The sequence below is a fragment of the Sminthopsis crassicaudata genome, chromosome 3, assembly GCF_048593235.1.
Source record: "Sminthopsis crassicaudata isolate SCR6 chromosome 3, ASM4859323v1, whole genome shotgun sequence".
Taxonomy (NCBI): domain Eukaryota; kingdom Metazoa; phylum Chordata; class Mammalia; order Dasyuromorphia; family Dasyuridae; genus Sminthopsis; species Sminthopsis crassicaudata.
In genome coordinates, this window is record NC_133619.1 from 332,787,113 (window position 1) to 332,814,258 (window position 27,146).

The 27,146-nt window shown below is 37.2% G+C and overlaps 1 protein-coding gene across 4 annotated transcripts; it reads right to left on the reverse strand.

Moving 5' to 3' along the window:
- On the reverse strand, positions 1–26,898 carry ROPN1 (rhophilin associated tail protein 1). 4 transcript variants are annotated; one of them, XM_074301426.1, is made up of 8 exons: positions 26,071–26,262; positions 24,629–24,713; positions 12,397–12,523; positions 9,610–9,727; positions 6,164–6,325; positions 1,672–1,704; positions 484–659; positions 1–211 (listed from the first exon to the last, which is right to left on the reverse strand). In XM_074301426.1, the coding sequence occupies exons 3-8, from the start codon at positions 12,510–12,512 to the stop codon at positions 145–147; spliced, it is 672 nt and encodes a 223-aa protein (XP_074157527.1). In that variant the 5' UTR covers positions 12,513–12,523; positions 24,629–24,713; positions 26,071–26,262; the 3' UTR covers positions 1–144. The 4 variants fall into 4 exon arrangements, with proteins under 4 accessions (XP_074157527.1, XP_074157528.1, XP_074157526.1 ...); XM_074301427.1 differs by lacking the exon at positions 1,672–1,704 and having other exon boundaries at positions 26,071–26,898; XM_074301425.1 differs by lacking the exon at positions 24,629–24,713 and having other exon boundaries at positions 26,071–26,287.
- Between the last annotated feature and the right edge of the window lie 248 nt (positions 26,899–27,146).

Sequence of the window (27,146 nt, forward strand, 5' to 3'; positions counted from 1 at the left end):
TTTGTAGCTAGTATGTTTGCCTAATTGTTTATTAGTGTACCAGTTGTACAAGAAAATTGACATTGGATGTTGTATGGGGTGCAGTCATTCTGAAGCACAATTATCTCTGTATCTTCCTTCCTTTAAAATTGCTGGAATGCATTTTTATTCCAGCCGTACCCTGGGATTTTGGGTAAAGTCATTCACCTTGATTAAACCATCGGGACCAATTCTGTTTGGGCCAAAAATATATATATTTTAGTTAATTCATTTTATCAAGAAATATACTAATCATTTTAACATAATTCTTCTTAGCCTTATTTTTAATCCTCTAAACCTTTTATCCTCCCCCATTCTTTTTCCTTAGCCATATCCTTCTCTTCCTATTTCTTCTTCATGATATCCCATTTTTGTAGCAACTCTGTAATATACTGTGTTCTATTATGAATCAAAGTTCTGCTATATTTTTCCTTTATTTTACTGAGCTTAAGAAAATTTACTTACACTTCCTGTTCAATGTAGTTCAGCATTCTACTGACGTGGGATGCTGAAATCTCCCCATCTACTTCAGCAATATATGTGTAAAGAAACTGAAAAGTGCTAAAAGGGATTCGGGGAGGTCCGCCATCATGTTCAGATGATAAAACTTCACATACAATCTTGAGGGTTTTGGCTATGGTCTATTAAAAAGAAGATAAAAACAGATGGTTATATCCTTGAGGCCAACTTAAGACATGAGAAAGGTGATAACAAATAGCACCACCTATCAAATGTTAGAAAGGACTATATAACATTCTTAAACAATTTCTTTTTTTCCCATTTAATAGTATTTTTTCCAATTAATTTTTGACATTTTCTTTTGTTAAGATCTCAATATCCACTTTTTCTCTCTTCTCCTCTCCTCAAAGCAGCAATATGCAATCATATTAAACATTTTCACAATTAGTCATGTTAAAGAAAAATCAGAACAAAAGGGCAAAACAAAAACAAAAACAAAATGAAAATAGTATGTTTCAATCTGTAGTCAGAATGTAATTCTTTCTCTAGATGTGGATAGCATTTTTCATCATGAATATATTTTGGAGTTGTCTTTGATCACTGTTTCTGAGAAGAGCTAAGTCTGTCAAAGTTAATCATTGCACAATATTGCTAATACTCTATACAATGCTGAATGGAATTTCTTAACTTTTTTTGTATCATGGATTCTTTGAGTCTGGTGAAACCTGTGGACCTCTTCCCAGACTAATAATAAATATATAATAATAAATAATTATTATTATATAATAAAATGTATAGGGGATCACAAAGGAAATCAATTATATAAAAATAGTTATCAAATATTTTGCATTTGTATTAGTTTTTTATTAGGTCCTATCACTAAATTATATATCATTAGTGTGCCAGTTATATATAAAAAAGTGATACACCTTTTATTACCAAGATTCAATCACATGTAGTTGAAGAGGCAGCCCAATGAAATAGTCCATTAGTAGTACTTAAGACTTGGACAAGCATTACAATGAGTTGGTTTCAAAATTGAATAGGAGGGGGAAAGAGCTGGTTAGATAGCATCTGGAAAGTCACACAGTGTTTTCATTGATCCCAAGGTTGTCCCTCACACAAAAAGTACTTTAAAAAACACAACACAATAATATTCTTTTGATTATGCTACAGAGCTAATTATGCAAATACCATGATCTCAGAAGTCTTGAAGTTGGGGGTGATCTAAAGAAAAATGAAGAATCATGCTTTTTAAAATTAGGCTGCAACACATTATCAATAAATTATTTTTGTACAAGAAGTGGTATAAAAGACAATATACACCATGTGACTAGAAAAGGTGATTATGTCATAGGGTGTAAGAGAAGACTAGCAGATTATTATAGTATGTTCACTGTTATAGACAAAATTTTAAGATTCAGAAGATGAATTCCAAAACATTGGGCAGGATTGTAGAATTTATGATGTTGATAGGAATCAAGAGAATGAGAAGGCAATCATGGGCTTGCCACCTACCCTGATAGGATATATACACTGATGCAAGTTCACTGATCTATCATGGTGTCAAGTACTCATCTGGTGGTCAGAAAAAGCAAAATAAGGACACTTCAAACAGTCAAGAATTTAAGAATTGATTGTGCTACATGAGAGACAATGGCACAACACTGACTAGCAGTGTTGCCCTCAGCAGAGAAGGTACTGTGTGTGCTCTATGAGTAAAGCAGAATTAAAATAGCTGAAAAGAAATACAAAACTGCTCAGATTTAGAAAATCCACCCCCAAACATTCCCATGGACTTTGTGTCCAATCTGTGTGTAGAACATTCTGAGCTCATATTGGTCTGATCAGCCATAATCATACACACTATAACTTGACTTTAACAGTGATGTAATTTTGGTCCTCTATGAGAATGAAGGACATCAATAAATCATAGCATCCTCTTTACCCAAGGGAAGGGCTAGGATGAACCTTTCCTTGACTTTTCATTATTACAATGCATTCTTATTCCTTTCTATTTTAGTTTAACTCAAAGGAAGATACTGGGAAGAGATATAGAGGAAGAGAATAAGCTTTTAAGTGCCTACTCTGAGCCAGGCATTGATGTCAAGTGCTTTATAAATATTATTTTGTTACAGCACTGTGTCAACACATTGTAAAAGAAATTCAGCTATGAAAGAAAGGTCAGCTATGACAAAACTGAAGGGGAAGAGTTATTTCTTGCTTGGATAACACATATAAATAATGTTGAAAACTAGGATACAACCCATTCTGTTAGGCATACTATGTAGTAATTTAGGTGAAAACATCCAGAAACAGTTTCTTCATTATTAATTAGTAAATATAGGCTTTAAATTCAAATGCTAGTCTATGAGGTGCTGTGCCAACTTGTATGATTGGGGGAGGAAAGCCAAATAGAAAATGAATGATTTTTGCCGGCAGTTTGAATGAAAGGTTGTCATATAAGAATTAAACATTTTTTTAAAAGAAAATTTAAGAGACTTGTTTGCAGTTGAAGAATAATGAACAAACAAAAGGTAAAGAGCTAGTCTGAAGCCAAATGATATCATGACTTGGCAAGTGAGTTGATTTAAGTGAGGTGGGAGTGTGCAAAGTTATCAGCCTCACTCTCTCCTCCACAGTCATTTAAGTCCAGTGGAAAGATATTAGTTAGGACCACTACTAGCAATAGTGCCGGATGCAGTGGGAGATCTTGGTCTTTTAAAGCTATGATCTTTAAAAGGTCTCAGTCTGTCTGAAGCACCATTTGGTGATTAAGATTAGGTAAAAAATGAAGCAAAGAATGACTCCTTTTATCTAGTCAAAACCAAAACAAAATTTTAAAAAATCCAATTTGGGAGGGGAGGACCCTCAGAGTTTCTGAACAAAACAGAAACAATTGCTATTCACACTCACCCTGAATCATCGAGAACCCAAACAATGAGTGAGGCTTGGCTTGGAACCTTTTGTTGGCCAATCAATAAGGGCCAGAGTGATTTAGGTTTAAGGCATAGCTTAAGAAAGAAATCTAGCTTGACAACCCCAAAATATCTTGTGATGTTTCTATAAACAAAATTTAAATTCCTTTGGGCAGAACATCTGCAGGTAAGAGTATGATTCCCTATGTGGTAAGAGGGAGGGAGGGATAAAAGGAGGATGGGAAGAAGAGAGAAAGCAAGAAGCTTCATTGTCCAACTGGAACTACTACTGCTACTCACACAGACTGTTGTTTATTCTTCGCTCTTAAGAGAACCATGATATCAAAAAAGGATGTCATGATTTTTAATTGAGATGGATTTAAGTGAAGCAGGGTTGTGCAAAATCACCAACCTCAATGCTCTTCTTCAGAGCCATCTGGATCCAATGGCAAGATCAGGATGACAACAACTCTGAGAGGCAGGTTCTATTATTATCTCCATTTTATAGATAAAGAAATAGGCAGAGACTAAGTTATACAGCTAATAAGTGAATTCTTAATTGAACTCAAGTCGTCTTCCCGACTTAAAAGTCCAACATCTTACTATATCACACCTAGCTGCCTCTTGAAAGAAACCCAAAATGAAAACTCCTAGGAATGTCATAACCAAAACCCAAAAACCCAATCTACTGTAAGCTGATATAAAGAAAAAGTTTTAGCCAGGATCACTCAAAAAGAGTGGTGAACATAGAACACTATTTCCAAAGGAAAAAATAGAGGCTTACAACCAAGAATAACTTATTCAGCAAAACAAAATAGTTTTTACCTGAGGGGTGAGGGGTATTGGGGGCAAGGTGAAGGGTGGAAGAGACACACTTTTCATGAAATGACCAGAGCTGCATAGAAAATTTGAAATACAAACAAAGGAGCCAAGAACAACATAAAAAGGTATTCAAGTTTGCATTTGGAAAAATAAAGATAAAATGTTTTCATTCTAATAGGGGTAGGGGAATGATACAGACATCCTCCAAGAACCATGATATAAGCAGGGTCATAGAGGGAATTAAATAAGATGGAGGATCTGGGAATGGTTTTTATTATGTTTTTATGATCTTATTATATAATTCAACAACAATACTATATGAGAATATATTCTGATGGAAGTGGATATCTTCAACATAGAGAAGAGCTAATCCAATTCCAATTGATCAATGATGGACAGAATCAGCTACACCCAGAGAAGGAACACTGGGAAATGAGTGTAAACTGTTAGCATTATTTTTGTTTTTCTCCCCAGGTTATTTTTACCTTCCGAACTCAATTCTTCCTTTGCAACAACAACAACAACAACAAAAAATTCGGTTCTGCACATATATATTGTACCTAGGATATACTATAACATATTTAATATGTATGGGAATGTCTGCCATCTAGGGGAGGGGGTGGAGGGAAGGAGGGGGAAAATTCGGAATAGAAGGAGTACAAGGGATAATGTTGTAAAAAATTACCTATACATATGTACTGTCAAAAATGTTATAATTATAAAATTAATTTTACAAAATGTTTTTATGATCTTAAAAGGAGAAAGGAAAAAGAGGGGTTGGAAAGGATATACCAGGCAAGGAAAAGAGAAGAATGGGGTAACATATAATGGAAAACACAAGTAGAAGTCTATACTTCTTGGGAGATAGCTTTCAAATCCTGACGAGCTGGGAAAATTAAAAATAAAAAAAAAATTCTCCTTGGGGATGTCGAAACTGTAGGACAAGAAATGCAACATATCTTTGAATGAAAGAGTGAATATGTAAAGGATGAGATTTGCCACAGTTAATATTATTTTGAGCTTCAGAAAGTTCAATTAGGCATCTTGAAACAAGGAACTTATGACTGATTCCTTCAATAGGGAATAAATTTGCTTTTTCAGGGTATTTTCTATATTGTATTATACTGAAATTATTTTTACTACCTCTCCTCCCCACTGGTGTGCTTAATGATCTATTACACCCTCCAAAGAACCTCTTGGTAATCTGATATCTGTAACAAGAACCTGTTGCAAGCATAGGATGATTTTATAAACTAACTATGCCACTGGACCCATCATTTTTATTCCTATAATATTACTGATAAATGGATTGTTGAGATAATGTGGCACTAGAGGCATCATTGAGAAGCCTACAACAGGGTAAACACTCAAATACTTTTTAAAATTCATTCATTCCATGGCATGGGAACATGATAATTCATGGATTTAGAGTTGGAAAGGACAACAGAGGTCATCAAAATCAATTTCTACATTTTACCTGAGGAAACTGAGTCACAGAGTGATTGTGATTTGCCTAGGTACACAGCTATTAAATATCCAAAGCAGGATTTGAATCCAGGTCTTCTGGACTCAAGTCCAACTTTGTGTGTCACATATATACATCCCACTGGAGCTATGCTTGGGTTTAAGATACCATTAAAGGACATTTTGAATCTTGGATGACCACTTTAAATTTCCATAATGATGGCCTTTCCTCTTTTTCTGGTTGCTGAGCACAGAAACAAGTTAGACATAGAAGGCAGAGAACCTGATTAAATCAGATTTCAGCAGCAAGTCCTGGTTGGAAAATGGAAAGCTGACACTATAAACATTACAAAGAATATTAAGCCTCTTTTGGCTTCCTTTTCTCTCCTCTCCCTTCCCCACTTCCCCACACCTTCTTGGCAATACCCAGAGAAATCCCTTCACCCTTCCCCTCAAAAAATATAAGGCTAAAGGTAACTTACAACTCCAAGAGAACTGCAAGCCAGAGCTAAAAACTTGAGCCATTCAATCTCTTCAGTGAAGCGACCTACATTCATCACACTGTTAAATAGATCTGTTGGGAGACTCAGCACCTTCCACATCTGGGCCAATTCGTCGGCATGTATAATCAGCCTTCCGGCCACCTGTGGAAAACATCACCAGATACAGAGAATGAGGCAGGTTCCCAAGTCTAAGATCCATTGGTCTGGGAATCTGTGCCATCTCCCCAACTGTTTTCTTGATTTTCATCAATTTGGAAATATAGGGATGGCAGTCTGAACCTTTGTGCATTCCACCATCTCCTCTTTTATATCCTCTTATCACTCAAAGATATGGCCCTTCTCCTTGGTAAGGCAAATCCTTCTATCATATACAAATGGTTTAATGTCATTTTACTACTCCAGTTGATCATTCCTACCCCTTTTATTAATCTTCAATTTGAATACTGAATACTGGCTGTTTCCCTGATGTTTACAAATAAACCTATGTCTTCCTTATCAAAAAACCTTTTCCTTGATCTGTGTAGCACTGCTAGCTATCATTTCATCTCTCTCCTCCCATTTGTAGATAAACTCCTTGAGATGGCATAGACACTTTACTTTCCCTTTTACTCTTCTAGTCTGGCTTCAAACCTCATTTAATAAATTTTTCCAAATGCCATGTCTAATAGCCTTTTTCCATTTCTCATCCTTCTAGGCCTCCGTACAATTTGACACTGTCAATTGCTCCCTCTTCTTGATTTTCTCTTCCATCTAGGTTCTAATGGCACCTTTCTCTCCTGGTTCTTTTTCTGTCTGATCCCTATTCAGTTTCCTTTGCTAGATTTGTCTTCAACGCCAAATGAACATATGGACAATTTGTACCTAGTCTGTAGCAGAGCCTTCTAAGCGTGTATTGATCTGAACAGCTATAGTTGGACACTTGACCCCAACATAATGATGTCATTTTGGTCCTCTTCAAGAATAAAGAAAAAACAATTTAGTTTCCTTTGCTAGATCTTCATCCAGGCCATATACACTAACTGTAAATGTCCCCTAAGGTTCTGTCCAAAGCCCTTTTCTCTTTTCCTTTAGGCTGTTTTGCTTGGTGATTTTATTGGCCTCCATGCTATTATCTGTTTATCTAGTCTTAATTGCTCTTCCTATTTCTGGTCTCACATCTCCATCTATCTATTAGATATCTCAAATTCAGTGTCTCATAGACATCCTAAACATCCAAAACAATACTCATTCTCTTTCTCCCCAAACCCTCCCCTCTTCTGAGCTTCAGTTACTATTCAGGGCACTAGCCATTTCCTTTTCCTTATCCTTATCCTTATCTTTGAGTCATAATCATCTTCCTCATCATCTTCCATATCCAATCTGCTAACAGATTGTTAACAATTCTACCTTCACATCTTCTCTTGTATATGCTCCCTTCTCTCCTCTAACACTCCTACCACTCTGATACTTGAATTATTGCAAATTCTGCTGGTTTGGCTTTCCTGCCTCAAATCTTTCCCTACTTGAGTTTGTCGTCTTTCTTCAACTATCAAAATGATTTTCCAAAACTCTAGTGACTATCTGCTATTTCTGGGATCAAATATAAAATCCTATTTGGCTTTTAAAGCCCTTCGTAACAGTTTTTTCCTACTTTTATTCCTTTTCATTTCACTCTCTTTAATGTTCTTTTTGATCCATTGACTAGTCTCCTTCCTGTTCCTCCAAGAAGAAATTTCATCTCATCACTCTGTGTGCTTTTTCACCTAGTATCCTCCAAGCCTAGAATTTTTCCCCTCCTCATTTTCACCTTCTGGTTTCCCTAAAGAAGTCTTACCTAGTTCCCCCTTAATGCTAGTTCCTTCCCTCTACAATTATCTCCAGTTGTCTCTTTACATATCTTGTTTGTACATAGATGTTTGCATATTTTCTCTCTGCTATTAGATTATAAGCTCATTAAGGTCTGGGAGTTTTTGCTTATTATTATTTTTTTTAATTTTAAGTGTCTGACAGTAAGAATCAAAGAAATGCTTTTTGACTTTACTTTATCTTATGGACATTTAATGTCCAAATGTCTTTATCACTACCTTTTCTAAAATATGGTATCCAGAACTCAACATGCAACTTTAGATGAGGGCTGCCTATGACAAAAAAGTAAAGCAAGATTATCATCATTCAGGCCTTAGAAACAAACATTAACTCCCTCAATCAGCCTGAGATCTTATAAACTTTTCTTATCTACCTTATCACTTTGTAGATATCTACTGAGATTATAATTTGCTAAAAAGCCCAGATTTCTTTTTGTAAGGACTGCTATCTGGCTATGACCTCCCACATCTTTTACTTGTGGAGTGGACTTTCTGAACTTGGGTGTAATTTTTTATCCCCATTAAAACTCATCATTTTTAGATTTAGTGCTGAGTTCTAGCCTATTGAGATTTTTTTCTTATCTTCCCTCATATCTAGTAGGTTAGCTATTCCTTCTAGTTTTGTGTCATTTACATATTTGATAAGGATATAATCATTTTCCTGAGCTGACTTCTTCCCCATTTCAGTTTTAGTTTCTGCCCATCCTTTCTCTGAACTATTTGAAATTTCTCTTTAAACTAGGGTTCCTGTCAGATTACACCTAGCTTTCTTCTCTACCAAGAGAATTTTTAGATGAAGTATTACTTTCCTAGTTCCTTGGTGGAACTAGGATTTGGAATATGATTTTCCTTCATTTGTTCTCCTCTATCTTTGAATAGGGAAATGATTATTATGGCAAGTCAAGAAATTATTAGCTACTTTATTTTGGGGAAGAAAGCGTCTCAGATGATGTCTAGATAATTAGAAAACATTCCCCTTCTACAACTACTATATCATTTCTTAGTGCCAAGCTTATGATCTGTTTCCCAAACTTATTTATTCTTTCTGCCCAGGTGGTTTGTAGAACATTCTAATGATAGATATTTCTTAGGTTTTTGCTCCGTCTTCACTCAATTGATTTTCACCATGCCCTCCCAATTTGCTTCCTAGATTTCCTCAGCTTATCTTTACAATGTGTGTATTCAGAGATCTAGGGAGTAAGATGGATATATTTTGTACCTTTTTTATTTTATCTATTTCTTTATTTATGTTGAGGATGGGAAGTAAGGAGAAGGGACCATGTGGAGGAAGGAAATCTTAGTTGCATTAGATTTTGGGCAAACTAACTTAATGATTTACTATCACTGAAAAGTGCCCAGTCCGCATTCACCTTTTCATGAGCACCAATAGCTTGAAGCAGGACCTTAATACTGCTATGCCATTATTTCTGTTTTTAACATTTTCATTTCTTAAAGCAAGATTTAGTCACAGTTCATGGTCATGTATTTTAGAATTGTGATTAATTGGTCTGGCTGTTTGGCCGCACACAGCTTTTAAACAGTATATATATTTTCCTGCCTACTTCATCAGGGACCTCTTACCCGAGAATGCAGGATCTTTAGGAGTTCAGGTGTGAGTTCAGCCCAATTAGACAGTGGGATTCGCTCAGATCGCTCTCTCACTGGAGGAATCTCTCCACGGGACATGGCCCCAAAATAGCTAAAGTGAAAAAAAAAAGACAAATGTTTTTTATTCCAGCAACCAATAGTTACTTTGGGAACCTGTTGAGGGAAAAGGAGGAAAGGGCTTCTCCCTCCCCCTCCCCTCTTTCCTTTAATATATTCAAAGATTGGCTTACTCTCTGGGCAGAGACACAGATCCAGAGTTTGTTTAGAACTCACTGGTGCATATGGATGTTATTTCAGCCATCCCTATAGACCTTTCCTTAGGACTTATTTTTATTATTTAGAAGGGAATTTTCCTTGATGAAAATTTCCTTATTGATTAATCAGTGGTTCAAAACTTCTGCTCTTCTATTTTATTTTTATTACCTTTGCCTCTCTGTGATAAGTATACTACAGAGGGAAGGACAAACTACTCTTGAGGACCAAGTAAGGACAGAATAAAGTCCCAGAATGAAGACACTCTTATTAGCATTGAAAATGAAGACTGATACAGGGCAAGGATGTATCCTGAAGACATCTAGGGACATTGCTCCATTTAGGAAAGTCTCCCTTCCTCTACCTGTGTGTGTGTGGTATAAGTACATTGGGAATAAAGTAAATGTAAATGTTTTTGCAATTATTTTGTGTTTCCATATCTTCTAAAGTACCCCAGATATATGAGTCAAAATTAATTGCTTTTTGCATATTAATAAATTTCCATTCTCTTTTGTCATATTTAAACTGCACATTGATTTCTAGGGAAATCTCAAGGAGTTAAAATATATGATATAGTACCAAATAAAATTGGCTATAACAGAGGAACCATTTCTGCTGTAAATGTCAGGGACAATGGAAGGAATGAAATTTATTTTATTATAGAATAGCATCACAGGCAAAATAAAATAGAATTTAAAGCTACACAGAATATAACAAATATTATCTTATTATGCCAGAAAAATTTGTTCCAGCCTCAATGTAATATATCGTTTAGGTTAGGGAAATGACAGTATTTCTTACTGACAAATCAAGCCCCTTGAGGAAATATAACTGGTTAATTTCTGTATTATTTGTAAAAGCCTGATACCAATACGGGAAACTTGAAGCACTTTGGGGGAAATAGTCCAAAGATTCTGTAATGCCTGTATTAAAAACCCTCTATCTCACAGACCTTTACAAAACCATTTTTTTCCAATAGGACTGTCCAGGTTCCTCCTACTCCAAGCATATCTCCCATATCTAGACCTAGGGTCAACCCCCACACTTACCTATCCAATTCCCACAGCACCTGTTAGTCCCTCTAGATCCCTTACAAAGATACATCTATAGCCTCTGGACCTTTCTTTTCATAATTTTCTCTCATATTTCTCTCCCAACAATGAAACCCAACAAAATCATCCTCATTAGGCATCAAAACAAGTCAAAATATTCCAGTAAATAAAATTCTCCCAATACAGCCAAAACACTTATTATGAGACTCAGCCTCACACTTGATCTCAAGAAGCATTTATTTCATAGTTGGTTTGATTTATTAAGTTATTTCCACAATAGCTATTGTGTATGATATGTTATTTGGTCTGCTATCTCTCCTTGAAGAGAAGTATGTGTTCATTGAATCATAGGATTTAGAGATTATCTATAACCCATCATGACAAATCATGAAAAAGAAATATCAAAATGAATCATAATAAAAAAAAACAAAGAAAAACAAAAACATTTCTCCTCCCTCATCCCCTTGTTGATGATAGACATAAGTATGAATTGTGGCTGAAGTAAAGAGAATGGATAAGAGAAATAAATACTCTACTATTCTTTGCTTCCTCCCACAATCAATTTTCTTGTTTCCCACTGATACTCAGAGTGATGAATACATTCTTCCCAACTACTCTTTCCAGGTGTATGTCTGCTAAATATTACTGCTGGATAGGAAAAATGAGTTCATGGTGAAAATGAAAGCCTTGGGGCAGCTATGTGGTGAAGTAGATAGATACCAGCCCTGAAGTCAGGAGGATGCGAGTTCAAATTTGGCCTCAGATACTTAACACTTCCTAGCTTTGTAACCCTGGGCAAGTCACTTAACCCCAATTGCCTCAGCCAAAAAAAAAAAAAATTAAGAAAGAAAAAGCCTTTTAAAACGAAGGATTCTTAACACTGACTGCTATGAAACTCAAGACTCATTTCTATCCTCCAGTTATTCCCCCATTTCCTCTTCAAGAACAGACAGAAACTTGAAGTAATTTGAACTCTTCCAAGGGAGAATGAAATGCCAGTAGTGGATTGAGACTTTGTGTAGTGCCTCATAGCCTGGCACTTAGGAGATATGCCCATCTGGCTTCAGAGGGTGCCCTATACTCTACCCAACTTGATAGTTGCCTTCTATCATTTTTAAAAGTTCAAAAACAGGGGCACTAGGTGGCGCAGTGGATAGAGCACCAGCCTTGAATTCAGGAGGACCCGAGTTCAAATTTGATCTCAGACACTTAACACTTCCTAGCTGTGTGACCCTGGGCAAGTCACTTAACCCCAGCCTCAAGAGAAAAAAAAAAAAAAGGATAAAAGTGCAAAGACAAAAGCCACAAAGACTGGTAATGAATGGAGCCCAATTCCCTAAATCCAGTCCCTGCTGATCCATCCCACCTTTGCAGAAGTTTTCCATCACCTCCAGTTTTAGAATCTGATATAATGGAGGACTGATAGGACAGGGTGTCTTGGAGAAAAGAAACCTACTCGGCAGCCCATTGGATTAGATCCGAAGGCTGGGTCCGGATGGCAGCTTTGGTAAACTGCTTCAGCAATTCTGGAAGTTCCGGGGGGATGCATATTTGCTTGTCTGTTTGAGGCATGATTACTTGACCTATTAGAGAGAAACAAACAAATGATCAATGGAATATATTGAATCAATTTTTAAAATCCAGTTGGTATGGCTAGAGAGGTGATTAGTATTTTCTAAAAAACACTTTTTTGGGGTTTAGGAGAAGTTGCCCATAGACATTCAGCTGGAAAGTCTCATTCATTTAAGCAATAATAAGCTGAAGATCATATAATTTAATTTTCAGTGCTTTATTTATATTTGGATGTGCAACTCCACAAATGAATTTTCCATCTTAAATTTCTCATTTCTGTCGATAGCAATTGCTTCTCAGTCATTAGGCTAATTTTTTCTTAAAAATTAAAAAAAAATTTTTATAATAGTAACTTTTTATTTTTCAAGATACATGCAAAGATAGTTTCCAACATTCACCCTTGCAAAACCTTGTGTTCCAAAATTTTTTTTGTCTTCCTACATCCCTTTTCCCCTCCCCTAGACAACAGTAATTCAGTAAAGGTTAAAAGTATACTTCTTCCAAACATACTTAGAAATCTTTTAAGTGTTTGTTTTCCTTTAACAAATCTGTCACAAAATCTTTCATATTCCTTCTTCAAAACTGATGAGACTTCTCCCTTTCTTTCAAGTTCCATTCATATCTCCTCTGTATAGGTTCCTTGGTCCTCATGACTTCAAATCTGGATATACTGCTTTCTGACTCCTACTCCACTCCCCAGCTGGTTTCTCTATCTCCCCTCATTTTCTCTCAAATTCAGCATCCTAATTTATGTATGGTTCTGATAGCTATCAGACTAATTCTCCTAAAACTGTTTCTATCATGTCCTTGTTCTGTTCAAAAACCACTAGTGGTTCTTTTTGCTATTATGTTCAGGAAAGGTTAATTAAATAACAATTCAAAACTCTTCTACCTGGCTTTCAAGACCCTTCCTAATATGAGCTATCCAAATTAATTTCTTATTGGTAGGCAAGATATACCCTCTTTTCTTACGGGGTCAATCCACTGAACATATTATATTTGTTCCATTTTCCATTTTTTCCTTGCTTTTGTTCATACTGCTGTTCCTCCTTCCAAGAATGTCTTCCCCATTCCTTTGCACCTCTATAATTTCTAACCTTTCTTTAAGGAACTACTGCATTCATGAAAACGTCACACAACTCGTCTCTTCTTTTTCTGACCTCTTATAACACCTATTATCTATACCACAGATTTTGGCACTTAGATTCCATCTTGTTCTGTTCACTAAAGTTTCACGTAAGGGATTTGTCTCCCTGTGGTGAAATCACTTTATCACTGTTTTAAAAAAGAAGTCCACCCAAAAAAGCCTTTTAAATTCTGTTTAAATGCTTTTTTAAAAAAGCTTGTTCTGGAAACTGGCCCTTTGAGAAAAAGAGTTTCTGCTATAAACTGAAATTATGTAACTCCAAAGCACTCTGTATCAGAAAGGAGGCTGTAAAAGTACTGGTTGCTAAGGGAATAATTAAATTCAAATTTCAGTTCACATTAGACACAGTGAAAGTATTGATCAGAAGGGAAGAGGAAGGCTTGAAGCAAGCTAGAAAAAGCAGCTGAAAACTTATTTTGACTGGGAAAAAAGAGAGCAACCATGGAGTTTGAAACAGAATACATAGTGGCATCCTGGTGATAAGTAATTTTCCTCTTTCTGGAGGAAAGAAGAACTGAGTTTGATAAGAAAAGACCTAAGCCTAGCAGGAACTCTTAAAGGGAGCCTTAGAAAAGGCAAACTAACTGATATCTTTTGATTAGTTCACATAAGTCTCACTTGATGGACTAGTTATTGCTGCTGCTGGTTTACACAAGAAATAACACTAACTTAGATTTATATAGCACTTTACCATTTATAAAGACGGAAAAGGTCTCTGAAATCTGGTGAAGTTATAAAGCTATTCAATTACCTGGAAAGGGTTTTTTCGCTCTTAAAATTAAGAAAAATTAAGTACTTAAAAATATTTTTCAAGCAGAAAAAGGGATTATTCTAAACCTTTATTTGATAAATATTAGTATGAAAGGTGCTAAATTGTGTTAATTAAATTTTTTCCCATTATTTAAATTTTTTTTCCCCCTAAATAGTGTGAGTTTCTGTTTGCTTGTTTATAGTTTATAAACTAGACATTTTGAGCCACTTCAAAGAGACCCATGTCTATTGCCTAGCAATCCTTTTATATTTGCAGTAGATAGAGCACTGGCCCTAGAGTCAGGAAGGCCTGGGTTCAAATTTGAGTTCTGATACTTATGGGCTGAAACTCTGGGCAAGTCACTTAACCCCATTGCTTCCCAGATAGATAATTTATTAGTGGAATCTTTACAATGTCTGTTTCTGATTATTTCCAAATCATTGATTCTATTCCTTTTCTTAGTCTTATTCTCAGTTGTTGACACTTTCACTGGGATCAGAGCTACATTGCATGTACTGCTACATTTACTTTTGTCCCCATTTTACTACATTTCTTCCATCCTTCCCTCTTATTTTAGAGGAGATATTGCCTCTTCTATTTAAATATAATTGGTGCTCTTGATCCAACTTCTTTCCAGCTCCTGCATGATCCATCTTGCTGTCTTACAGAAGTCCTTTCCACTCCTGCCTGCTTAATACTCTTTTTACCAATTCCTTTTGCAATCTGGCTTCCATCCCTACCACCCTATTGGAACTTCTCTTAAAAGGTCACACAAGTGTGATTTAAATCAAGTGGCCTTTGTTAAGCTTTCTTTCCCCTTGACTTCTTTGATTCATTTGGTTTTAACCATGCTTCATGAAATTCTCTTGGCTTCCATGAGTCTACATTCATGTCTTTTCCTTTTTACTTCTCAAATTGCTCCTTCATGATGATTCTAGATTCCTTTGCTGTTTACTCTTCCTCCTCCTCTGGAACCCTGAGTTTTCCTTAAGGTTCAGTACTTAGCTCACTTTCCCCCTCCCCCCCTACATCTTCTCTTCCTTAGAGGGCTCATCCATTATGTTTTCAATTGTCAACTCTTTTAAAACTCTTCAAATCTTATATTCCATTTGTGTGTCCTATGCCTCCATTTAAATATCTCAAAAAGACATTGACTTCATTATCTTACCCTTTTGGTTTAGCTTCCTCTCTCAAATTAGCACACCATTGTTTTCTATAATTCAGTTATAAACCTTGAAATCATGTTTTACTCAAGTCTGTTCTTCATTGCTCATATTTAGCTAGTCACAGAATTCCATCAACTTTTCTTTTGAAATAATATAGTTCTACCAATAGTCTGTTTCACTCTATTTCTACATTCATTAATTGGTCTACACCCTTTTCATCCTTCTGCATCACAGCAATAGTCTTTTACTGAGAGCTTCTTCCTCCCCTCCCCCAGTCAAAGAATTATACAATTCTAAGGTTATAATGACCTAAACTCTGAAGCATCTAGCCTAGTGCAACCCAATTAAAAGTACTAAATCCAATAGTACACATTAAAGCTATATCTGTTAAATCTCTAAACACCTTGGCCCCCCTCAATGACTGCAGGGTTGGGAGTCTAGCCAATAGTAATCTTCCTTTTTCATTACCCCTACCACATGCATATCTATTTAGAAACTTTGCCTTTGTTTCCAGTACTGTCTTCCATGCCATCAACTCAAGGCTTTAGAGAAAAGAAGAGTAATTCTTCACAAAAAAATGAGGAAGTTGAGTTCAAACACCATGTCCAGCATGAAGTCTTTCCAAATTACTTCATGCCTTGTTACATACAATGTAGCACAGGATTATAGAATGAGAGAATGTTCAATTTGAAATAGACCTCTAGCTCTACCTCTCTCTCTCTCTCTCTCTCTCTCTCTCTCTCTCTCTCTCTCTCTCTCTCTCTCTCAGCATATATGTGTATATAAGGATGTGAATATATATATATATATATATATATATATATATATATATATATATATATATATATATATATCTCAAATTTGTAGCCTGTTGCTTTCTGTCATTGGATATTTCAATTTAATTCAATAAGAATATATTGTTTCTACTATGTATTTTCAGGTGTTAAAAGCTACAGGGACAATGACAAAATGAAAATCATTTTTGCTCTCAAGGCCCTTATTAAGGGGATGGGCAGTAATACAACACTTAAACAGATAAATAACCATATAATTTGATGTGGGAAAGAAAATACTAACATCTAAGAGGATTTAATGGCACTGGACTCCAAATCAAAAGGACCTGGGTTTATACCCCATTAGAGACATTAACTTGTAACTTTGAACAAGTTACTTAAATTATCTGTGTCTCAGTTTCTACACTGGCAGATCTTCAAACACTAAGCAGAGAGTCGTCAACAGGACCATATTTGATTATTTTTTTTTTTTTCATCTGAGTACCACCAGTTTGAGCTTGTACTCCTGTGACATTGTCTTTTAGAGACCAGAATTACTGCTACCCACTAGCATTGGTGAATCATCATATTAAGACTTGAGTGGAGACTAGAGGAGATGTAAAGACTATATAAAATGGGGCAGCCATTATATATCACATACATTGTATGGAAAAATACATTTGACTAGGATCTTGCATCTTTTTTTGTCCTTAATATTTAGTGAACTTTGGGCAAATCACTGAATGTCAGTCAGTCTTAGTTTCTTCATTTAAAAATGTGGGTAATACTCCTCTGCCTATTACATAGAATTACATAAGGATAAAAAATGTATATGAAAATGTGATGAAAAGAATAAATTATTTCACCTACAGAATTTGGGTTCAGATTGTTGGCAATGTTACAAATCTTGTATATAAAGAGATCATTTTCCCAGTGATCCTTGGGTATGATGGAGCAAGGGTTGTTGAAAGCGTTGGGGCAGGATTGTCCAAATTCACACCAGGTGATAAAATATTCTAGTTTACATAGTTCAGGGGGAAAAGCCAAGTTTTCTTTGAGGCTTTGCCTAAAACACTATAAAAATCAGGAGGATCATATTTGTGAAGAAAAAACAAAATTAAAATTCCTATTTCTGATCAGGGCCTAATAGCTGATAGAACTAGCAGGTTTACTTGTAAAGGAAAATCAATTGACCATTTATGGGATGTATACTTTTTTTCCCTAGGACACCAACATGTCTGACAGTTTCAAACCTTGTTAAAAAAAGATGAGACTTTAGTGAAAGTACATCTTTTTGGATGTGGGTTTTCAATAGGCTTTGGAGCTTGAGAAGCATTGCCAAGGCTCTGTATGATGACTTCAGTGACAAAACTGAATCAGTTATTTATAAAAAGCACAGCATTGGTGTTTTGTAAACTATAGGGCAGCATATAGATTTGTCAGTATATATTTTCAGCAGTTTCCAAGAGCTATTGTTCCACCTCTAGCCTCTTAACCCTTCTAAATCATCCAATGCACTTCTGCCTGATTTTTTTTTTTTTTTGACTGGATCTGTAATTTCATTGTTTCCAATGAATCTTCCAATACAGATTAATACCTTCTCTGCAATTTATAGCCTTAGTTGTCTAAAGCACTTAGTGGTTAATGATTTATATAGGGTGTGCACAGAAGGCTGGCACTGTTTTTCTAATTAAAGTTGACTGACTTCTCCTGCCTGATTTTATTTTCCTTAGTGCAAAGCTTTGGTTATCTCTTTTATTTTTAACAAATCCTTCAATGATTTCCCAATATTTATCAAATAACTTATTCTGCAATTTGAAACTAGTCACAATTTGGCTTCAACTTGCTTCATTTCACAATTATCTTTCACATTCTCTATGTACCAACCAACCTAGACAATTTATTTTCTCTTGAATATAATTTGTGTTTTTCCATTCCTATACCTTTGCTTGCACATTCCTCCAGATGATTCCTTTTTCAATCACCTACATCTGTTAAAATCTCACCTAACCTTCAAGACTGAATTCAAACATTACAGCTTCCATAGTGTTCCTTAATCCCACTAATTAGAAGTGAAGACCTTTCCAGGCCTATGGCTTGAATTAGGACATTGTTCTTATTCACATATGTCATTTTGTACTATATGTATCTGAGTATAGTAAGATTTCATTGGTCCATATGTGATATGCCATGGAACAAACTTTTAATTGACAATCCTTTGAGAACCAAGCCATGTGTAATTTCTAGCCATGTGAGAGTCAGATGATAGAGGGCTTTCATTTCCAGATTATAAAGAGTCTCCTTATTGGCTATGAGTCTGAACAGTTGATGACTTATGAATAGATTAGTTACTCTCTTCCTTTCTACCTATGAAGACTATTTCAAGTTGATTCCTGAGAGGGGGTAGAAGAAAAACATGGTTTGCCTTATTTCCAAAATAGGAGCCCCAGTCTTCATGGGGTTCTAAAAACTTAGTGATGTACTCTTCTGTTTTCTTCCCTAATTTTAGATGAATATATATCTTTCAAAATCAACCATGTTCACCTACACTTAGAGCTTTGTGAGTTCAAAACATATGGAAGTGCTAAGTTCTACTGAATGGGGCTCAATGATATCAAGGAGAACCCTTAAGTTACCCCAATATTCTAGATAAAGTCAGCCTTTGACAAGAGAATCAACCTCAGCCTGACCATTTTACTATCAGAATGTACTTGGAGTTGTTTAGACAGTGCAGAACTAAAATGAAATGTAAGGTGCCTAATTAGTAATCTTGTAAACTGGTTTATGTTCTCATGAGATTTAAGTGTCAGCATTCTAGAGGATCTTAACAGTACTTATAAGAAATTACTGAATATATTTCAGATTATTCTGTTAATACTCTCTGTGGGTCTTTTATGTCTAGCATTTCTTTTCGGTGTGTAAATAAATTACTTTTCTTATATCTGATATAATGTATACTAAGTTTGTACCTTTTACTTCTCTTTGGGAAAACTCTTTATGTGAGCTTAACCCAAACTATAAGTAAATTTGCTTTGGGGCTCTAGGGGATTGGTGCTTAATGAGCCAAAGAATGTTTAAAAAATGAATTTAATCTCTTAGAAGCCCGGCTCCCAGGATTGTTTCCAGTTCAAATTACATGACTGGTTATAGAGCTAGTAGTTAACAAAGTACCTTAATCTCTTCAAGTGCCAAGTGGAGGCAATTCAGTTTTAGGTGGTAACACACGTTATCTAGTACTTCCCTTAAAAAGCACATCTCTTTTTCTATTTTGTTTCTGCTTTAATCTGATCACTTCAGCATTATTGAGATTATCATTATCATTAGAAAGCATTAATTAGGCATCTATTTTTGGTATAACATTGAGATAGCTTTTTAATTTTACAGGGGGAACAAGAGAAGAAAAGATCTAGCTGTAATACCTTTCTTTACCACCTCATGGTAAAGACTTGAATTTATCTTTAAAACATGAGAAAATTGAGTTCAATGTTCTCTTTTTAAAAATACATAAGTATGTATTCGTGCCCTGATGTAACATACATAGCATTCTACAAATGTTATGTCTTATTTGCAAAAAGTGCCCACTGGTACATTGGAATGCTATTATACTCAATGGAATGGAATGTTTTATGTATTCAAATTCAGAGAAATATACAATTGTTCAAAATCAAATAAAGAGTTGATATACTTAGAGAAAGGAGTTTGCCTCAAATGAGCTGACCCATTCTAAATAAAACAATGTGCCTTAATTATCATGTATATACTTTTAAAATTTCTTTCTCTCCCCTCCCCCCCTTTTACTCCTTTATGGATTGATTTGATTCTAGCTTTATTTCCCCAACTTGTGGCATGTAGTAGGATCTTATTGGACTACATTGGATTGGTTTGGTTTGGTTTATATTGGTATTAAGTAAAAGGGATGACACTTTGTGGGTTTATTTTAGGGGCAATAGGAAAAAAAAACAGTGACCCCCAAAGTTGAAAAATTACAGTTCTTATTACCTTCTGTCCCTTCACAGTAAATCTAAGTATAGAGGTGGCCGCCTTCCCACCTCCCTTTTTTCTTCCACATGATTTCAAGTTGCTTATAGTTTCATTCCCATAGTACAAACAACCTTAGATTAGTTGAGCTTTCTTACTTCTGTGCAAGATGACCCTTCATTCAGTTCAGACAGCTAAAAGGAGTCAAGCGAGGTCTTTTTCAAGTTTAAAGTCTCCAGATTCCAAATCCTTCCCTAGTCATTTATTACAGTGCTTAGTAGTTCCTGAATCAACCTTCAAAATCAACAAATGTCTCTTAAATCGCTGTCCCTTTTCACTGCAATCTGATATTTACTGATATTCACAGGTATGTTGCCGCACATCAAGTGATTAGTAAATTTAGACTGTTCTTAACAAAACAGACCTTCATTTGCACTTTTCTTTAGCCTAGGTGAAAGGCTCTTTCTGTGTGAGTAAAAATATAGTACCACAGAAAAGGCCAGGTTCTGCAAATTGATATTGGATATACCAGAGTTCAAAAATTAACTCATCTGGTGTGCTGGGCAAGCTTTCCTAAGATAAGAGATGATAGGTGGGGAGACAGAAATTGCAGAGTCCTAGACTCCTATAAACAAACTCTGGAAGCCCAAGTCTCTCTGCCTGGGAAGCATGTACTGGGATAGAATCCAGGCGGGGCAAGGCCAGGCAGGTTAAGTTTAGGCAGGTTCATCTTTGATATTGTTGCTGATGGGGTTGGGGACTGTGGGGTGGGAAGGAGGAATTTAATGATAAGAAAAGAGAAAAGATACTTGTAGTTTGGTAGATTCCTATTCTACCTAATTGTTATTGTTAATGTATTTTATGGATTGCATGACCAAAAAAAGGATTAAAGATGGGATCAGGAGTAAAAGATGACATTAAGGAATGTCTAATAGGAACAAAAGCTAGGCTGATCATATGGTAAGGGTAAGTGATGACTAATGCACAACTAGAGTCTTTCCTGTTGTGTTAAGATAAAATGAAGACCACCTATTGGGTAGACTCCCTGTCCCCATTCTTTCAGGAGGATTTGGACAAGAGTATCACACAGGATGAGTTGTGTAATGTACTATTAAACTGACCTTCCAAATCAATTAAATCACAGGTCAATTGGCCTATTCCTGCTAAATGAATGCTAAGCTCCATTGTTTCTAACTACCTAAAAATTTCCAGTTAAGGCTGCATCCTCTAGATTTCAGCACCTTAGGGCTAAGTCCTAATTATAGTTCTGGGAGAAACATTTAATGTTAGCTGCAGCCTCATATCTGAAAGACAGAAAAATAGCTATGGTGGATATGTGTTTGATGTATAGTTTGTCTGGCCCAAAGCTTCTTAAATTATGGATCGTGACCCCATATGGGGTTGTGTAAATGAATGTGGGGATTGCGAAAAATTTGGCAACACAATGAATCTGAGGTTTTTTGGCAGCATTTGTTCAGTACCATGTTACTTCACTACAACTGTGGTTCTGAACATGCAACATTGCACACTTTGCTCTGTGCATGCATGAACGCTGTCAGAAACATTGTGACTCAGATTCGAGATGCAGTCATGTAAAAATTTCTTGGGTGCAAGAGGAGAGAGAATGATCTACCCTTAAGACAGTCCAGGCTAAAGAAAAGGATTAAGGAAATGGATGATTCAAAACAGTAATTCCCAAACTATCATTTTAAATGATTATTTTCTGGCTCCTCTCTTTTCTGCCATCCTCTAAATATAGGAACCTAAGGAAATATTATCCTTGGCTGATCTTTTCACATTCTCACCATAATCGATATCATCTATTCTTATTATTATTCAGATGACTTCCAAACTTATTTCCAACCTTTATACTTTCTGAGATTCAGTACCTATATCTTCAACTTTTTTGCTATTTATCACCACTTGGATGTCTCACTGACATCTCAAACTTAAAATATCCAAAACTGAAGTTTTATTCCCTGCCATTTTCCACTTTCTCCAAACTTCAGTTACCTTTTTTCCTTTTCCTTTATTCATCTCCCACAGTATAATCGGTTGCTAAGTCCCAGTGCCTCTAACTCTGTAATCTCTTTCATCTGTCCCCACTTCTATTTCCACTGCCATGACCCTAACTAAAACCCTAGTTCTGTTTCTGATGTCTCACCTGTTATATTCCTACAAGTATCCCTGCCTCCAGCCTCTCCCTAACTTCACAGTATACTCTGTATGACATTGAGAGGTTAAACTTTCTAATGAACATCTCTGGTTATATCACTCCCTCAGCTTAAAAAACTTCAATTGCATCCAACTGCATACATAAAATAAAAGCTCCTTTTCCTGGAATTTAATAATTTTTAAATTCCTAATCAGTGTCTTGCTCATAGTAGGTGCTCTTTAACTTTGTTCAAATGAATTTGACTCTGAAATGATTTTGTATCTACCCATCATTTAACTGATTTGCCTTTTTAAAAAATTATCTTTGGCTCTAGTTGATATAAATGAATTTTTACTGGGTACCCTAGGGTAGGGAAGATAGTGACATAATAGTGTGGAGGAAATGAGGAAGCTACATTGACAATAAATGTTGGCCATGGTGACAAAGAAAAATGAAGTTTATTGTACTTGCTACATTTATAGGGAGAGTTTGATTCGGTTATTCTTTGATTTATTCTATAAATACTTATTAAGTTCCTAGTCCTAGAGAAGATAGGAAGTTGACCTGAGACATGGTTCCTTCTTTCATGTATCTTATAGTTTAGGATGGAGATTAGCTCTATTAGCATAAAGATATAAAATATTACATGATAAATGAGTGAGAGAAGTTATACAAAGAAATGCTAAAGTTCAAAGGGAAGGTCCTTACCAGGATCAATCAGGGAACTTTTCCTTGGTGAGATGATTTCTTAATTATCTGACATAAACAATAAGGAAATATATCTTCCCTAAATATAGCTATAGAATGTTACTGAAAAACCTTCCCAATTTTTAAAAATGTTATGACCACTACTCATATTTCCAGTGATTCATTTGGATATCAACAGAAAGAATCTAGGAAATCTTTCTAAGGTTTTGGCAAGAAACTGGTGATATTGGAGGCAAACATAGTATATTTTCATCATTGCTATCAAGAGAAGACAAAGACTTTAGAAGAAAGAGGCATTTTGAGAAACAAACTTGGTACCTGAAATTGGTATAGATAAAATCTAGAAATGATTTCTTTGCCAGAAATGGAGAATATTAAACTATGGAGTAGTGGGCTATACTAATGGTAAAAATACCTTTGCTTACTCTTAAAAATCTAATAAAATGGATATAAACTGTAAAGAAAAAGCAAGAAAATTGAATATATCTATATCTGTGCCAAGCTAGGTGTTGTAGAGAGGAATTATTTTGTAGAAAGATATTCAGTAAAGCACTGGGCACAAAATTCAATAAAGTCATCAGCAATAAAACCCATGGTCTTAGATATCTATACTGAAAGGAACAAAGTACCTGTTATAAGCAAAGAGGTAAATTTGTCTCAAAGTTATTATTAATGCATAGTAAGATGGGACCTATTGCTCTGGAAGAGTATAACTTATATAAAAATAACAGAAAAGACAAAGCACCCTGCGGTTGGGAGTGGGGCAGAGGAGTGGCATTATGTGTTAAGAAGATATGCTTGTGAGGAAATCTAGGAGCCAGGGTAGGAGAAGAGTGGTGGAGAAAATTTAACTTAAGGTCAACAGAGGGAGAAACAAAAGATATTGTCATGGGAGATTGTTCGAGTGAACCTAGACAAGAAGTAGTAAATAAATGAGAGATATGGGGGGGAAAGATAAAACCTGGTGGGGAAGTTGTGCTAGAGTAGGGATTTCAAATTTCTGAACCTCCAAAACAAAGTGCCTAACAATTTTTTTGGCTTGCCTCAATAATAATTTCAGCCTTCAAAAGATGGAGCAAGTGACTTGCTAATCTTGACATGATTTTTAATCTTAAGGAGAAATTGTCTGCTGAAGTGGAAAGATGAGGTGAAATAGAAGTGACTGCTCTATTTTATCCGTGATAGAGGACAGCCAGGTATAGTCTGATATGCAACCTAGATTTGGAAAAAATGGCTTAGCGAAAGGTTAGGTAGGATGCCATCCACTAAAAATCTATAGGAAAATATGGGACGGATGGAAAATTTTCAAGAATGAAAAACTTGAAAAAAATAAAAACTGAAAACACAAAGAGACACAGTTCTGATGGAAGAAATGGGGGAGGTGTTGAAAGAGACCAAAGTAAATACAAAGGCTACCAACTTATCAAATTATCCTCACCAGAATGAGGTGGTGTAGCTAGCACTCTGGATGGCAGAATCAGGATCCAGAAGGATTTCTGACAGGGTAGAATTCTGAGCTGCTTCTAACAAGACGAAATTACATGATAATAAATGAAAAATCCCATTCATTGTACTCAGTCTTGGAGTTTCCCAGGGATCTATCTTTGGTTCGGTGCTGTTTTAACACTTTTTATCAATTCTTTGGAGAAAAAGGAAAGGGAGAGCCAGACCAGACGCTAGGCAGACCTACGCGTTCAAGTCCCATCTCTGGGATATCTTGGCTTCGTGACTCTGGGGACAAGTCAGGTAAGCTTCCAATGTTCTGGCAACTTTTTAAAAAGTTGCCCTAATTTGAGACTAATTTGAGAAGGAATCTTAATACCTTTAACGGATAAGATACTGGGATAGCTGTCATGTTGGGTGTTAGTCAACCTAGATATTAGCTATCCTCCCCACAATTGTATCTTAACTGATTGGAGTTTAATAAACTATTTAATAGAGACAAATTGGGTTTTATAGTGGTTAAAAAATCAACTTCTTGAGTACAAGACTAGGGGAGGTGGGGCTACACCGCAGTTTGTCTGGAAAGTCAATATGATTTACCAGTGTGATATGATAACCAAAAAAGAAAGCTTGGTTGGAGGACCTAGAAAGTGAGTTTGAAGACCTATTAAGAGGTCATTACAATTGTCCAGAGGTGGAATAGAAATGTTGTGGTTCAGTAATTTGATTCTTCAGGACCTGTTTGGCAAAGATCCTGGGGTGGTTCGCCATCTCCTCCTCCAGCTCATTTTGCACATGAGGAAACTCAGGCCTTCAGGGTTATGTGACTTGCTAGCGAGTGTCTAAGGCAGGTCTGAACTCAGGAAGAGGAGCTTTCTGACTTCAAGGCCAGACTCCATCCCCCCAGCTGCTGTGGTTATGAGATACTGTAGGGCCAATGGCAAGAGAGGGAAGGTAGGGGATCCCTCTAAGAAGTTGAGCCAGGAGAGGTGACAGCACTAGTGGAGCATCCTACATAAGACACGATAGACAGAGAAGAGCAATGGCAGCCCAGTTTCCAACATGGAACCCACTGAATGACAAGAGAGTGTGAAACCACAAGGTGGGCATGTTGAATTTGAGGTGCTGGTGTCACATCCAGGTGGAGAGGTCCTGTGGGTGGTTGGAGATTCGGGCCTGGAGCTCGGGAGACGTCAAAACAATAGAAAATTCGTATTAAAAAAATCTCAATAACGGGATGCCCTTGGGTTACATGGTAGGACTTTCTGCCCTACCAATTCGCCTTGGATTGGGGAGCTTCTCCCAGAGCTCGTTCCTGGGGTCACTTGCCCACCCAGTCCATCTTGCAGCCCCTTCAGCAGCTTGGGCCAGGGGGGGTGAGCGCTCCGATGGGGAAGGTGCTTCCAGACCCACCCCGATCCCTCCCCGGGTTGCTACCTGAGGCTCGCTCCCAGACGGGCTCAGTCTCGCTGCTGGCGGCACCGGCGCCAAGCCACGGGCGGGGTGGGGGAGGGGAGAGACAGGCGCCTCGCACCCAAGGCGGAAGGAGAGCAGCAGCACCTTAGAGGGAAGGGCGGAGCAGATGGGGGTGGGGCGGGGAGGCTCCCCTTTGTTTGCTCCCTTACTTTGCTTGACAACCAAGCGCGTGGCTTCACCCGTCTTAGCAACCAGCGGGGGAGGGGTGGGGGCCTGCGGAGAAAACGTCACAAAGACCCCCTTGTCAGGCAGGGCTCAGGGTGAACAGGGAGAAGAGATGTAATGGGGATGTTCTCGAACTCGCGACTCAGGAATGGAAACTGGAAACTACTGGCGGGTTCACTGGGCTAGTAGTTAAAGGAAAGGGTTTAGAGGAGTGGAGACCGTTCCTGAGGTTTGAGGCTGGAAAGGACCAAAATACGCCCGAATGTACAGGACGAATGTGGGCCTCCTCTTCCGGGAGGGTCACTGAGGCCAGAGGTCAGCCGGCAGACTCCCGCCTTTAGGGGAAGCGGGCCAAGGAAGCCGTACCCGCTGCCTAGGATTTTCTAGGAAAGAAAACGAAGCTAGAGGGAAGGGCGGTAGTGGTGAGGGGCGGACGCGCTGCCCTGGATGGCCCCTAGGCCCCCATGCCTCTTAGATGCTACGGGTCTGCGTAGCCCCAGGTCGTGCCCACAGTCAGGGGGAAATGCGCAACCACGTCTCTGGGAGTAAGAGTCTGCCCTCCCGACACACCCTTACACTCATTCTGCAGGGTAAACACACATCTAGTCCCGCGCAGCCGGAGACGCGGACCGAAAGCATGCCCTCGGGTTACCGCACACCTCCTGAGCATGCGCAGGCAAAAGGCGCGGAGGAGAGTGAGGGGCAATCCCCGGCCCTTCATCCAGTGCTCCCCACGTGCCCAGCTCCCGGGAGGTCGGGAAACCCAGCTCCCAAGGAGCCCCATCTCCTGTCAGAGCACGCTGAAGGTCGTGGGTAACTGACAGGAGCTGTGGGAGGGAGGGGGAAGGGAGAGGGGAAGGGTCAGAGCGCAT

Coding starts and splice junctions, on each gene's coding strand:
- ROPN1 (XM_074301425.1), bottom strand. CDS start 12,512: ATGCCTCAAACAGACAAGCAAATATGCATCCCCCCGGAACTTCCAGAA. Junction 6,326..9,609: donor TAAAGATCCTGCATTCTCGG/GTAAGAGGTCCC, acceptor TGTTTTCCACAG/GTGGCCGGAAGGCTGATTAT. Junction 1,705..6,163: donor CTTGCAGTTCTCTTGGAGTT/GTAAGTTACCTT, acceptor ATTTTTCTTTAG/ATCACCCCCAACTTCAAGAC.